Source organism: Acartia tonsa, chromosome 9 (genome assembly GCF_053477335.1).
Source record: "Acartia tonsa isolate MP-2025a chromosome 9, ASM5347733v1, whole genome shotgun sequence".
NCBI classification, from domain to species: Eukaryota; Metazoa; Arthropoda; class Copepoda; order Calanoida; family Acartiidae; genus Acartia; species Acartia tonsa.
In genome coordinates this window covers 37024891-37041049 of record NC_137268.1, presented here as the reverse complement: position 1 = coordinate 37041049, position 16159 = coordinate 37024891, and the positions used below count along the sequence as shown (strand labels likewise).

General features: G+C 33.4%; 1 protein-coding gene and 1 long non-coding RNA gene across 3 annotated transcripts in view; both read left to right on the top strand.

The window, feature by feature from the left end:
* LOC145328855 (uncharacterized) overlaps positions 1 to 9278 on the top strand; it is a 111907-nt gene extending 102629 nt beyond the window's left edge. For both annotated transcript variants that reach the window (XM_080172763.1, XM_080172762.1), the window contains exon 17: positions 9162 to 9278. In XM_080172763.1, coding sequence (XP_080028889.1) covers positions 9162 to 9222 — 61 coding nt within the window. In that variant the 3' untranslated portion in view covers positions 9223 to 9278. The remainder of the gene's footprint in view (positions 1 to 9161) is intronic.
* A 2563-nt stretch (positions 9279 to 11841) lies between these two features.
* LOC145328857 (uncharacterized) lies at positions 11842 to 14928 on the top strand. The gene is made up of 5 exons (XR_013882660.1): positions 11842 to 12154; positions 12716 to 12780; positions 12973 to 13362; positions 13524 to 13620; positions 14809 to 14928. It is a non-coding gene; the product is annotated as an uncharacterized LOC145328857 (long non-coding RNA).
* The last annotated feature ends 1231 nt before the right edge of the window (positions 14929 to 16159 follow it).

Sequence of the window (16159 nt, the reverse complement as noted above, 5' to 3'; positions counted from 1 at the left end):
CCAAAAAATCATGGATGGAAAAAAATTAAACCTTTTAACGTGAAAATTTAGGAATCGATCTAGCACACCAACCAATAAGCAAATCTTAATGAAACTTTTTGTAAATATGTAGAATGTAAACTTATGTAATCACTGAATATTCTAGCTAGGAATCGATCTAGCACCCCAATGAATTTGCAAATCCTAATGAAACCCAATGAAAATAAGGAGAATGAAAAGGAACCGAGAAAATCACGTTTCCCCCAAAACGTTTCAGACGGACAGACAGGCGGACATTTCAAATTATAGAGTAGCTTAACTACTAATAATAACGCATTATACTATTCATTGTAAAGGTTGTTTTAAGAAATTTTGATTAAAATAAATGACGATACTAGATTCTTGTACATTTCCAATCTAATTAAGAGGGGGGGGGGGTGGGAGGTAATGCAACCATCTCGTAATCAATGCGAAAATGGAACTAATAATTCGAATTTTCCCTAAATCTAAAAAAAGTTGGAAAAGTAACGACTAACGGCTCAGTCGTTTAGCCGTTTTTTTTGCTGTTTTTAGGGCAAATCTATCATTAAGGGGGGGGCGTAATGACATTTAAACTTAAACCATGAGCAAAATGGTCTAAATATTGAGCTAGACACTTCAAACTTGGTACATAAGCCTAGTCCTATAGATACTACATCTAAATAAAAAAAATGGCCTGTTCTGGTGTAATTTGATGTAAAAACTCACTTTTAGATGTTTTTTCTTAATTTTTTTCCTTAAATACTGTATGTCTATTCATAAGGACATCATTTAAGATGATTCAGCAAGTTTGAGACCATTTAAGTTTAAATGTCATTACCCCCCCCCCCCTTATGTAGGAAGCAACTTTTTGAAACATATTTTTGCTTTTAATAACCCAAAAATGTCTTAACGGCTGAGCCGCCAGCTGTAAACCGTTACTGTTCCAAATTTTTGTTCAATTTACTCAACAATTTACTCTTGCTAAGTTTCATAATTGCAACTTTACATCAAAGAAGCAACTGTTCTGCCAAATTTAATTGTTGTTACTATTTTTTTCGGTTAAATTCCTTTGTTTTAGTTTGGGTTTTAAAAAGTGTCTCATCCGCCCCTCCCCCCCCCCCCCTTTTAAAATTTTCTTGAAGTCTTAGTGATCAGTGATGATTCCTTGGAAAAAAACGGGGATTAAAGAAACGTAAAAGGATGCTTCTCAAAGTTTTAATCATAGATTTTAATTAATAAAACAGAATTATTTTTATATTTTTATTAATTTAGTCTACAGATTTTTTTATTTATAAAATTATAAAGTGATTTTTTCATAAAAAAAACAATGATGACAACATAAATAATAGGCAGAATATTAATTTAGAAGTCTTAACAAAATTGCTTATAATTATTGTTTGAAATTGTGGCAAAATTGCTTAATTACTGGAAATTGTTTTGTGGACATTTTAGGCCTTGGTTTCAGAGTTGCTTCGCTTATAGAATTTTTTTACCTTGTTGTCCTAAGAATTATTATTCCAAATAATCATTTTATAATTGCCTACTCCCTAATACAAATTGCCCCCCTTAAAAAAAAAATTTCCAGTAAGGCGTCGAAACCTATTAATATCCGCTGGATTTTAACCGTTTCTCAGCCATACTGAAAATCATTTATAGCATCTTATAACACAAATTTTTAAAAGCGAAGCTTTTCTATAATTAGGGTCGGTACGTCCGTCCGTCCGTCCGTACGTCCGTCCGAGATAGTTAGCTTTTATTCATTAATTTAGGCATGTTAGAATTGTCCTATCGATTACAAACTTTGCATGATGATTCCTGTAGTAGTTAGGTACGATTTAGAAAGCGTAGCAACTCTATAATCGTTACCAGAATGTCCGTACGTCCATTTTAAACATGTGAATTTTTTTACTTTTTTAATAACAATTTTTTATGTGATAAAATCATCCGATTGGTCTGATTTTTTGATTACTGATTCCTATTACAATAAGGTACAATATTATGAGCTAAGCATCTCTATAATCAAGTATTAAAATGTCAGTCTGTCCTTAAACAGAATTCTGTATTTAAGAAGTTTTGCAACAAATTTATGTATAATTTTGTCAAACCTTATATTTTCATATTTTGTATATTCAGTTCTGACACTCAACAAAAGTTAATGTTCGTCTGTCATATCGTTTCAGAGCTTCGCTTTTATGGATGTTGTCATACTTGTTTCACAAATATTAGAATAAAAATCATTAAATTAATACTCACCCCTGTCCTGGATAAAATGTTTATTTAAAAAAACATGCGCATTCTGTTTTTTTCATTTCCTGATTTAGTTTTGTCCCCCGATTCCAAAAATGTCTTTTCTGAAATCCTGGCTGTTCTATAAGATCTCCAAAAATGCAAATTACTTTTGTCACTGATTTTTCAATATTTTTTCAAATAATTAATATGAAATTTTGTCAAAACATGTTATAGTGAACAGTAAAAAGTAGATTATACATTCCTTGAATGCCAACAAGACCTGACAGAAGAACCCAGTATTAGTGTCGGACTGATTATGACGTAACAAAAAAAATTAGCCAATGAGAGGCTACTGTGAATTTTACCATTGGTCAATAATGTCCTCTCATTGGCTAATTTTTTTTGTTACGTCATAATCAGTCCGACACTAATACCGGGTTCCTGACAGAATCAATAAAAAATATCTGCCGTTTTGACCGTTATTAACTGTTAAACATAGCCATTTTTGGTTTTAACCAGAAAAGACAATGAAGGAGCAGTTTTTCAGACTTGACTAAGAAAAACAAAAATGTAGAACTTGCCAAGCCTAACAGTAGTTGTAAGAAGGACATATGCCTAAGGCACACTGTTACAGCAGTGGCAGTGATTATCTGCATTGCAATTAGATAAAACAGTGCTTAGCAACATTGTGACCATTTTTAGACAGAAAGGACTCTTTGAAGGGGGACTTATACATCAGACTCAAAAAATCCAATGAAGGCCTAACAGAATATGAGCCAAAAATTTGAACCTGCTAATGATGGTTTTGACCATTATGAACTGTTAAATGTCAGGACTTTTGTTCCCCCCTCCCCCCAAAAAAACTTGAGTAACTGTTTTTTTTTGTGCTTTACCAATAAATACAAAGTTGTAGAACTTGCTAGGCCTAAAAATAATTGACATTATTGGCATCCACCCAGGACCAACTTTTCTGGACATTTTGAGACAAATTAAAAATTGTGAAGATTAACAGTGAATAATGGTGATTGGTTGGTTAAAATTTTCATCTAATTCTGTTCTCATTGGTTTGTTGGGTTGTTCCAGACCACACTAATATGAGTCCTTCCTTTAAAAATAAGGTGAAGAAGATCATTGAAACTTGTGGTTTCAGTTACTTTCAACCCAGATAATCTCTACTACTACACCAAAATAAACATCATGAAATCACTTTGTGGCTCCAACTGGGGCTAGGACAAGGAGACCTTGACAGTGACCTACAAGGCCATTGCAATAAGTTTGTTGGAATATGCTTGTCCTATATGGAGTCATATCATTTCAGAGAACAGCTAGAAAAAGATACAAAGATCACAGAACCAAGCTCTTAAACCTACTACTGGTGACCTAATTAACATATAAATCAAGAAACAAAAATTTTACCAATCATAGAACATTGTCTGTTGAAATTAAAACAATACCTATTTATTGGCATCAACCTGACCATCCAGGATACAAAAATGTTCCCAGACCACTGCCAGCACAGATTATCTGAGTCAAAAGTAAATAAAACTAAACATTTCAATGATGCTCTTCATTTTTTGACTGGAAGGACTCATATTATTATGATCTGAACAAACCAATGAGAACAGAATTAGATAAAAATTTTAACCAACCAATCACTGTTTTGACTGTTATTCACTGTTAAACTTCACAAATTTAAGTTGTTCTCAAAAAGTCAAGAAAAGTTTTCCAAGATGGATACCAATGTCAAGTATTGTCCCAAAGTGTAGTGGTTAGTGCACTATGCTTTGGTTAAGAGAAACCAAGTTCAAGTCCCTACATAGACTATGATTTGGTTGACAAATGTAGCTGCAATTTGTCTGATTGTAATCACGCAACCTTCCCTGAGATGCCCTTGGGTTGTAAGGGGGGAGATTTGTAGGAAGTTAGGATTTTACATATCAAGCATCTTATATCTTGCTTTCCCCCTGTCCATGCTCCTCATTCAAATGAGAGTACCATTAATTAGGGTGGCTTAATATAGAACACCTGTCAAAACTCTAGGCTAGGGTGATGTAATAATTGAGTAGCTTCCATGATAATTGTATGTCAGATTGTAATGTAACAAAGAATACACTCAGCTGTGCATAAAGCTTACCAATCTATGATTGGTCAAAGGATTCTCACCTCCCATCTCGGTGTGCATCTGAATCCTAACTTCAGAGAATCTGGGCTATATACATACATACATGTCAATTATTGTTAGGCCTTGCAAATTCTACAACTTTGTATTTAATGGTAAAGCACAAAAAAAAACAATTACTCAAGTTTTTCTTGGGAAAAAAAGAAAGTCCTGACATTTAACAGTTGAATATGGTCAAACCTGTCATTGGTAGGTTCAAATTTTTGGCTTATATTCTGTTAGGTCTTCATTGGATTTTTTTGTGTCTGATGTATACAGGGTGCGCCACATAAATCCGGACTTTTTTCAAACGGCCATAGCACCAAAACTACTTGACCAATCATGACGTTTGACCACACTATAAAAAGCTTGGGTAATTACCTTTTTGCCCATAAAAATTTTTAGACGATGGAGGACGTGTTCTCCGAGCTGGCAGCGCTTATGTTCAACATGGCAGAATCGAAACGCGCAGATAGTTTACCCTGGATTCTTGACTAGGGCCCACTAAATGTTACCTCAGCTCATCTGTAGGTGAGGTAGAGTTATGCAACTTGCTGGGAATACTGTTAGATACACAAGTAAGACACTAGAAAAGACTAGAGCTCTCTATCTGAAATGGCTTGGCCGTAGTACTCCATCAAAGTGAAACGTGGCAGATTTTGAGATGTCAAAAACGTCAAAAATCATGAAAATTCGTGAAAATTTCTCGGTTCTCGACTACATGGGCCCATTTGTAACCTTAAAACTCGTTTTAGACTATGTGTTGCGATGATAACCCTAGCTTAATCTTCATGCCATTTCCAAAAAAGTATTGAACGTTGTTCTAGCTTAATTGTGGCCCAAATGAGAGCCGCCGTGTCGAAGAGTAGCTTGAAAGATGGGTGAATTTGGATCCGGCAGTTACTCACGTCCCTAAGGAGATATGGCCTCCCAGCAGCCCCGATCTTCATCCAATTGACTTTTGGGCCTGGAGCGCCATTAAAGCATGAACCAATAGACGCGCCCATACCACAAAGACCTCCATCATTGCCACTATGAAGGAGAACTTCGCCAGCTTGGACAGGGACATGGTGACCAGGGTCTGGGGGCGGTTCAGGGGGCGGGTAGAGGCGGTGATTGAGGCTGGCGGCGATTTTATTGAATAATCTAATAGTCATATAGCTAGTTTGCATCCCAGTTTTTAAAATTCAATAAAATCTTTAAAATTGACGATTTTATGTTCATTTTTTTAAAAATAAGAAAAAGTCCGGATTTATGTGGCGCACCCTGTAGGTCCCCCTATTATGAGTCCTTAATGTCTTAAAATGGTCATAATGTTGCTAAGCACTGTTTTATCTAGTTGCAATGCAGATAACAGTGTGCCTTAGGCATATGTCCTTCTTACAACTATTGTTAGGCTTGGCAAGTTCTACAACTTTGTTTTTCTTAGTCAAGTCTAAAAAACTGCTCCTACAATGTCTTTTCTGGTTAAAAACAAAAATGGCTATGTTTAACAGTTAATAACGGTCAAAACGGCAGATATTTTTTATTGATTCTGTCAGGTCTTGTTGGCATTCACGAAATGTATAATCTAAGGTGTGTAAGACCCTTTTTACTGTTCACTATAACATGTTTTGACAAAATTTCATATTAGTTATTTAAAAAATATTGAAAAATCAGTGACAAAAGTAATTTGCATTTTTGGAGATCTTATAGAACAGCCAGGATTTCAGGAAAGACATTTTTGGAATCGGGGGACAAAACTAAATCAGGAAATGAAAAAAACTGAATGCGCATGTTTTTTTAAATAAACATTTTATCCAGGACAGGGGTGTACTAGTTTTGTGAGCCCGGGCCTTTAAAAACATTATCTAAATTTAAAACAAGGATGACAACATCCATAAGTAGCGAAGCTCAAGTATTATGGATGGATAACTAGAAAAAAAATAAACTATAGAGCAGTTCTATAAAAAAACACGAAATCTTATAAGTATTATAATGTGTAAATCTAGGAATCGATCTAGCACCTCAACCAAAAAGCAAATCCTAATGAAACTTTGTGGATATGTAAATTGTGAACTTATTAATTCCTAAAAAATAAAAATAGGTATCAGCTGTCTGTCCCGAATAGGAGTAAAGAAAATCATGAAAACTTAAAATTCTAGGCTTAAAACTAGCACCCCAACCAATAGATAAATCTCAATAAAACTTTATAAAAGTATGCAGAATATAAAAGTATTCAATCCCTGAAAATTTCAGCCATATATATTGAATAGGAGTTGGGAAAATCATAAAAATGTAAAAATAGATCTAGCGCTCCAATTAATTGATGAATCTGAATGAAACCTGGAGAAAATATTAAGAATGTTAACATATTTTTTATCCTGAAAATTTCAGCCTTCTATTTTTTATAAGAGCCAAGAAAATCACCCCCTTTTTGTCTCTGACAGACGGACGGACATTTCGAATTATAGAGTAGCTTCGCTACTAAAAATAGATAAAACGCATGTTTAGATGAATTTATATTTTCTCTTTCATCCTGGTTATTTTCAGATTATTTATCTGATATCAGTTTTCAATATAGACATTAAGATATATAAGTTTTCCGGAATTTTAAAGTTAGAGGGAGATTTAAAATCTGCATCAAATTTTGAGGATTTTTTATAAAATTCGTTTTTTCTATAATTCTTTATCTAAAAGCGGAAATGCAATTTAAGTTAATTAATTTTGGCATCTTTGATTGGTGGATTTAAAAAATCTGCGCTCTGATTGGATGGCGTACATCATTCAACCAATTAGAGCGCAGGTAGTTTAAAATCCACCTATCCGCTTTTAGATAAAGAATTATAGAAAAAACGAATTTTATAAAAAAAAAATCCTTAAAATTTTATGCAAATTTCAAATCTCCCCCTAACATTAAAATTCCGGAAAACTTATATATCTTAATAGACATGCATCATCAACATCATGCTAGTACATCCTACAGGATATATAGACATATAGACATATTATTACTTGGATGTTGTAAAAGATTTTCATGTACTCTAATAAAGTGATACTCGCAGCTGGCTAAAATATCAATTCCCCCATATCCACCCCCTTTTACCCCATCCCATCCAATGGATACTGAATAAACGTACTGACCAATATACGAGGACATTGTAGTAACCTAAATTGACAACACATTTTTCCCTGTCAAAATATCCACCTATTATATCTCTATTGCTACATGACGCTTTTAATCCTTATTATTAAAAGCGAAGCTTTTCTATAATTAGGGTAGGTCCGTGACGAATAGGCATGTTCGCATTGTCCTATCGATTTCAAACTTAGCATGATGATTTCTTTAGTAGTTAGTTACGATTTAGAAAGCATAGCAACTCTATAATCATTACCAGAATGTCTGTACGTCCATTTTAAACATGTTGATTTTTTTACTTTTTTTACAACAAATTTTTATGTGATCTAATTATCCGATTGATCTGATTTTTGGTATATTGATTCCTGGGACAACAAAGTATAATGTTTTAAGCAAAACAACTTTAAAATCAAATCTTAAAAATGTAAGTTTGTCCATAAACTTTATCCTGTATCAAGCAGTGTTTCAACAAATTTACTTCAATTCCTATACATTTATGTATATTCTGATTATTCAGTACTGACACTATACAAGTGTTTATGTCCGTTTCTCCTACTACTGTTTTAGAGCTTCGCTTTTATGGATGTTGTCATTCTTGTTAGTTGCATAATAATTTTATAATTTTATTTTAATATCCGCGGAAATATGTCTATAATACGATGTGACAAAAAAAATATTCTTCTAAGAAATTCTCTGTAATTACTTAATAGCATTGCTATTCGTCGTATTTTCAAAATAGCTTTTGATAGGTTATTTTAGGCTAGGTTAGGTTATATTTGGTTAGGTGATTGGCCCCGCAGGGTTTACGCAATTGGCCCAGCAGGGTTTGAGCCCCCCCCCCCCCCGCAGGGACTAGAAATAGGAGAAAAGCTACTGTGAAAATACGAAGAAATACCCCTTAAGGTGCGTTGCCACGAAAGGGGTTGTACATTCATTTTATTTTTTCATTTGATGCGCTTATAATTGACATGGCTGATCTTGTTAAAGGTACAAAGTTATTTTTATCCTTTTATATTTTTGTAAGAAAGTTATACAATTTGACCTTGTTCGTTGCTTTTACGACTTATTATGGCAGGTGTCCCCAATTAATTATAGCAGTTATAAAATAGTTATATAAATTTTATTTGTCGACAACTTAATGCTTGTTTTGGATTCTGTGATATAAAGATAACATTTTCTCGTATTTATTCGAATCCGGTGGATAGGAACCGGTTCTCATCCATACGAAAAAACTATGTCTAGCATCTTATTATATACAGCTTTCTACGAATATAAAAATGTACAATCTTAAGATTAAAACCAGTTTATTTAGCCCGTGCCTTCGGCACCTCCGGGGCTAAAAAAACTGGTTTTAATCTTATAATTGTACATTCTATATCCGCGGAAAGCCGTTTATAATACGATGCGAGAAATAACTATTACAGTATGGCTCCAAAATCAATTAAAATCGCCGGGATTAGAACCGGTTTTCAACCATACCTAATGAAAAATCATGTATAGCATCGTATCACAGATAATTTTTCCCGAATTTTAAATTAAAATAAAAAGCAGTCAAAAAATGCGTATAGGGGTAGTTTTTTATCTATCTATGAAACTTGTTTTAAATATATTCACATGTACTTTTTTACATTTGAACTAATAAATTTTTTTTTTCAGTTGCAATATGGAGCTGACAGTAAAGTGTATTTTGGGATCCTGTAAAACTTCTACCTCGTAAACATAATCTCCGTAACTGTGTGTACAGTATGTACTTTATACAGTTTTAATTGTGTACAGTCTTCTATTCCAGGGCTCGGCAGCCGCGTTTAGGCCTTAGTAAAATCGTCATATTATAACTTTAAAATTCAGCTGGATGTCTAAACCTGTTCTGAAACAGACAATCCATCTTTATGAGAACTGTTTTTGTCACCTAAGCTGGTTTTATTTGAGGCCTTTGCGTAGCTGAGGCGCGGCTGCCGAGCCCTGCTTCTATCAATCTATCAACATATCTCAGCAGCTAAATATTTTTTTTTTTCTACTTCAAACTTGATCTATCTATATTTGTACCTCATATTAAAAATGTTCTTCAATTTTGTTTAAACCTGACATAATTTTGTATTTTTTTTGGTTCAGTTGCCAAAAAAAATTTTCTCTTCCCAAATGATCTTTCTTCTATTTTTTGACATTCATTTTTAGATCTAGTTCAGTTCACGGTAGAATATTCCTGGTAACGATTATCTCCTAAAATCCATGAAATTTAAAGGCTGCAAATGGCCAATGAAATAACTGATTGTATAGATTAAGATGGATCTTGGACAAAGTAGCTTCGGACAAAGTACCTTCGGACAAAGTAGCTTCGGACAAAGTAGCTTCAGGACAAAGTAGCTTCAGGACAAAGTAGCTTCCGGACATTTACTTAAGAAAAGTAGCTTATAATAGTAATAAAGGTTATAGCCGCAGCGCTCGGCCCCCTGGCCTGCCTAGCCGCGGGCGCTCAGCCCCCTAGCCTATAACCTAACCTATCCTATGTATGAATGTTTAATGTACATTAACTTCTAATTTTTTATTGTTTATTTATGTTTATAAACTGATCAAATTACAATTACAACTACAATTGTAGTTAACTATTTATGTCCAATGTTCTTTTCTTCCATTAAACATCGCCGCGCATGCCATACATGAACTCCTTGATGTTAGCCTTCTTGTATTTGGTCAGAGCGAGCCGCAAGTTTTCATATCTTGCTGATATCCTGTTCTTCCATCCAGGATTGTGGATGGTGGACTTGCCCACTACCTCCTCCTGGAACTTAGTTCTAGCTAGGGCATCCTCGGCCTTGAACCCACGAATTATGCGTAGAACATTGTGGTTTGTTCTATGAGAACTGTTAAAACGTGCATTCCAACTTTCAACTGAGTTATTGGTGGTTGGTTCTTGGTTAATAATCCTAGTGTAGATGTTCCACATCGTAACAGGGAACCTTGGATTCTTGCGGACACCCAACCTGTTCTTCTGGCCAATATAGGTGGATTCTACATAAAACAGATAGTTGTCCACCTCTGTTACCTCGTCAAAATGTTGCTCAAAGTATTCCAGTATAATCTCAGTCCAAGCATAGCCAACATCTTGTGTAATTGTTTGTAATCATAAAATTCGATGATTTTACAAAAAGTGGATCGTGGATTTTACTAAAAATGGTTCGGCGATTTTTTTTTATTTTTCTATTAGAAGCTACTTTTCTTAAGTAAATGTCCGGAAGCTACTTTGTCCGGAAGCTACTTTGTCCTGAAGCTACTTTGTCCGAAGCTACTTTGTCCGAAGCTACTTTGTCCAAGATCCATTAAGATTGCACAAGATTTTAATCGATTAAAGAAGGCCTACAAATAATCTGGATTCAATGTACAGTTATCTCGCAGTGCACAATGCACGATAAAAGTTATTGTACTCGTTTTTACTTTAGTGAATCTTTCCCTGTGCATCATTGGATCTAGGCTATTTTAGACTATTTAAAGGCCTTATAAAGCCGCTTCAAACGGTGTGCGGGTATGCCATGTACGGTCAGCCGTTATGCAGCTAGATCAAAAGTTCATAGATTTTTTGGAGATAATCGTTACCAGGAACAATCTTATCCAGAGCTGGATCTTTAAATAATTTAGTACAGCCACTGTCACTGCTACAGCTGCAGCTGCTGCCGTAGCCAATAAAACATGGATTTTTAAAAGATTTTACGACAGTGCAATGCCGGCTATCCTTGAAATATGTTTTCGACATTTTCTACATATTTTATATAATTATTTAATTATTTTTTATAAAAACCTCTATTTTAATGGTTTTACGATAGTTACAAAATAAAATATTATAATATTTAATATTATAAAATATCAACAGTTTCTGTCCTAGTGGATTTTGATTTAAAGATCGCTATTAGGTGAGCGGCAGTACCTCTGGCAGTGGCGACGGCTACACTAAACGATTTAAAGATCCAGCTCAGAACTGCACCAAACCCTATTTTTTCTTATTGTTGCCAAAGAATGGAAGATAGATAACTATTAAATTGTACCTTTTTTACCGGTGACTTTTTTTTGCATGCAATATTTATAGTTTTTTATTGTCATTTTTTGGTTGAAAATAATATCGGGTATAGTCCCTTTCGTGGCAACGCCTCTTACGGGGCGTTTCTTCGTATTTTTACAGTTCCTTTTCTCCTATTTCTAGCCCCTGCGGGGACTCTAACCCTACGGGACCAATTTTCTAACCCATTATAACCTAACCTAAAGCCATTTTGAAATACGACGACTCGCCCCTTAAGAGGCGTTTCCACGAAAGGGATTATACCCGATTAATCTATAGTTAAGATAGGCATATCTTATGTTGTGAAAAGGCATATCTATGTTTTTTTGCTAAAGATATATCTATCGCATAAAACAAAAGATTTAGTTCCAGTACCCTATCTCTGATAATTTTATCTAGCTATAAACCCCATGATCATAAACTTTTATGACATTTTTATTTAAAATTTTTAAATATTTGAAACGTAGTGCCTAAAAAGGTTTTCATATGATCTTTTAAAATATTGTTGTAACTTTATCGCACGATGAAATTTAATTATTTTACTTTTATATTGGCATTAAAAAATTATTTTTTAGTGAAAGAAATATTAAAATAAGACTAGGTAATAAAATTATACAAGAATAAAGACAAATTTCTATTTAGCTAAAAGAACGTGTCCTATTTTTTGTGATTTTTTAACCAATTCGTGACGAGCTCTTAAAGTTCAAAGTTTTGATTCAACCGAGTTCACCAAAATAGATTTTTTCAATAATTACACCACAGAATTTATAAAGTAAGGTGTAAAATTAAAAATCTTAGGTACTATTTTTGTTCATAATGGCAATTTTTTTTTGTTGCGTTTTAGTACCTTAAAACCAACTTTAAAAAAACCTAATTTACTTCAAAAATAAGAGGTCTACTAAGATACCGATTGCATATCTAAATTCTATGGATCATTTTACATCTACTACTTGCTAAAAACACGGTCTAGCTATTGTTTTTAAAATCACAAAAGTTAGGACACATTCTTTAGGAAGATTGTTATTTCACCCTTAGAAAATTATTATGCCTCAAGCTTTTCGGCCTATTCAAATTATCTTTATTAATAGAGACCATATTTTTATAATATTTCTTATTATTGGTAAAATAGTTTTTTTAAGTGGTGTAATATCTCTCTTCATAGAAACGTATAAATCTTTAAAATCTCCTCTGTTATATCATTGATTCTTAATAGTTATTTATCGCATCGTATTATAGACAGCTTTTTGCTGAAAAAATTGATTTTAACCGTTTTTGTTGGCCAAAGGCTCAGGGTAACAAAACTGGTGTTAATTATATGATTCTTATGCTATTATTTGTGGAAAACTGTCTGTAATACGATTCTTATGCTATTATTTGTGGAAAACTGTCTGTAATACGATTCTTTTTATGATTTTTTAGTATGACATTGACTATGAACCGGATCTAATCCAGCGGATAAAAATCGGTTTCAAAGCCATACTAATCAAAAAATTTCCTTCCAACCCAGAACCTGTAATATTTTTGTAAAATACCTACCTACCATGTGCTTCAATTTTTAGCTATATTTTTTACAACATAAAGACTGAAAATTACTATCGCTTTATTATTATTATTATTTTATTTTATATTAAAAAATGTAATTTTTATATATTTTTTATGATAATATTATTATTAATGATAAATTTTTGAATTGACCAAGAATGATAATTGTGATATTTTACAGTGCATTTTTTTTAACTGAAATTATTTTTGTATAAATATTAATGTCGTACTGTTCTTCTAAAAAAATTAATAGTTATTTCTAGCATCGTATTATAAACAGCTTTCCGCTGATATAGAATGTACAATTATAAAACTAAAACCAGTGTTTTTAGCACCGATGTGCCGAAGGCACGGGCTAAAAAACTTGTTTTAATCTTATGATTGTACATTTTTATATTCGTAGAAAGCTGGATATAATACGATGCTAGACATAGTTTTTTCGTATGGATGAGAACCGGTTCTAATCCTCCGGATTCGAATGAATACGAGAAATATTTTTTCTTACCACCAAAAAAGATCAATTAGGTATTAAACTAGACCTTTTCTTTATCTGGGAGGGAGGTGACATTGGACTGTTTATTATGCTGGTACCCAAAGTTTTAGCAGCACGCTTCCTTTATTTATTCGCTGAAAACTTGATCTTGATTGGTTAGTTCAAACTAGCAGTGTTTACACTTTCCAAACAATAGTTTTGATCTTCAATAGGGTCCATTTTGTTGATTATAATTAGGATTGTACATCAATTTATCGTCCATGGACTTATCCCTCAAGATTTCTGAGCTTTATTGAATATTAAAGATTCATATCTATAATACAAAGTAGAACGATGTATGTCTGTCTGTCTGTTTGTACCGAAGGATCTCACTAACCGCTGAGCCGATCGGGTTATTCTTTACAGTGTAGGTACCGGGAAGGTTTATAAATAATTTTCTTTTCTCATTAAAAAAAACTTAGAATAGTGGGGTCGAATAACCCCCTTCCCCCTCAAAAAATATTTAAAAATTAGGTTGATCAAACCTATTGGGTCAAAGCCCCTAGAGGCTAGGGGCGAAGCCGCTAGTTTAATATAAAATTATACATTGTTTGACACTAGCAAAGCATTCGATATCAAACTAAAAGTTTTTATTTAAAAAGTTTTTTTTTAAATTCCAATAGTTAAACATTTACTATTTCCCATTAAAAAGTGTTGATACTATAGAGATTCACTAGCGGCTTTGCCCCTAACCTCTAGGGGCTTTGCCCCAAGAGGTAATTTTTAAAAAATTAATTACTTCTGGTGCTGCCACCACCACACTTTAAATTAACTGCCTACAAAAAAAATTGGGGGTAAATTTTTATTTTTGGGGGGTTGGAGGTGTCTCATTCCCCAAGAAAATAGTCTAAATCCACAACATGACCAGTAGGAATATTCCCTGAAGAGTAAAATCCGATTGGTTCATTGGTTACCGAGATCTTAAGGACGGACAGACATCATTCTACTTTGTGTAATAGATGATTAATTGGACCAATGCAATGGAACAATAATAAATATGTAAGTAGAAGTATATTATAATCATAACAACCCAAATTGGCCAATGGCGAAGACCCCTTTCGTCTTCTGGCAAATTGATTTTTTGTAGGAAATATTTATATTTCCGACGCTATTAGCTGATTTCAAAGACCCAGCATAAAATTTGGACAGGGTCTAGACTAATACCTATTTATTTGTTTAAGCAGCATTGTAAATTATATTTGAGAAGAACGTGTAATATTGTAATAAAGATGAACTAATTATTATTTTTGTAATAATTTTCCTATTTGTTACCTTTTGCAATATATGTATCATACAGAAAACATGTTTTTAACTGCGTAGCTTTTCTATAATTATTAATTAGGCTTGGTCCGCATGTAAAAGTTAGCTTTTATAGTTAATTTTGGCACTTTTATAGTTGTCCTATCGAATTCAAACTTGGCATTGTTATTTCTTTCAACAGTTAGGCACGATAAAGTAATCGTAGCAACTCTATAATCGTTACCAGAATGTCAATGCATTCATTTAAATCAGGCTACTTTATCAAACTAACATCTTTTTACAGGCCAAATATATATTTCAAAAACTAAGGTTTTATTCTTAATCGTCCTTTAAAGGAAAAAAACACAAATCATTTTTGATTTTATTTTGTAACAAGTGTAAAATGTGGTTGGTTACAGAGGTATAAGGTATAACCAACAAGCGAAATAAATCTAAAATAATATTTTGGGGGCAAGTGGAGAGGCCGTCAATTTTTCGATGTTTTGCCCCCCAACGACAGCTGAAAAACAAGTATAGTTTTTGTGATTTATTTCTGAATTAATTTCATTGATGGTATAAGCTGGGTTGGTTACCCATACCCCCCTTGGGACGTACGTAGCATAGGAGTTAGGAAAGAAGGCTTTAAATCAACTAAACTAACCATTGACCGTGTGTTGTAATCAGAAATCTAAGCAATAAGGCAATGGCCGATTATTTGATGCACCTCCCCAATGATGATACACAAAATTACCTCTAATAAAGATTAAAATTAGTGGTTGAAACTTTTATCACTAAGAACCAACCAATCAAAAAAATTCAATTAAAGTCCCCAAAGTTGTTGAGACAACGAATAAGAAAACGTAATTATAAAACCTTGGGGACTAGTGTAATTAACAGCCCAATGTCCTTACCCTCCCTGGGTTTTGATGAACAACAAGATAAGCTAAACGTTGATTGTCCTATTCCTATATTCATGATTCACTGTGATTATCTTCTAACTTATTTTGTACTTAGAACAGATCTATAGTATAGATGTATATACAGACAACTACCTCCCTTCCTTTTTCAAAGACCTCTTTCGTCTGCTTCAAAATTATTTTCTGCTACTTGGCTGTGTTTATATGAGCGACACCATTTCTTGAATTTCAATGACCCCAATAGAAAGGTTGCACAAGGCGGTTGCTATGGGGAGATACAATTATTTAACCCTTTCTCCCTCTAGTGTTTTACTCTAATGTACTTAGATAATGGATGTAGAATATATGTATGTGGATATTTTGACAGGGGTAACAT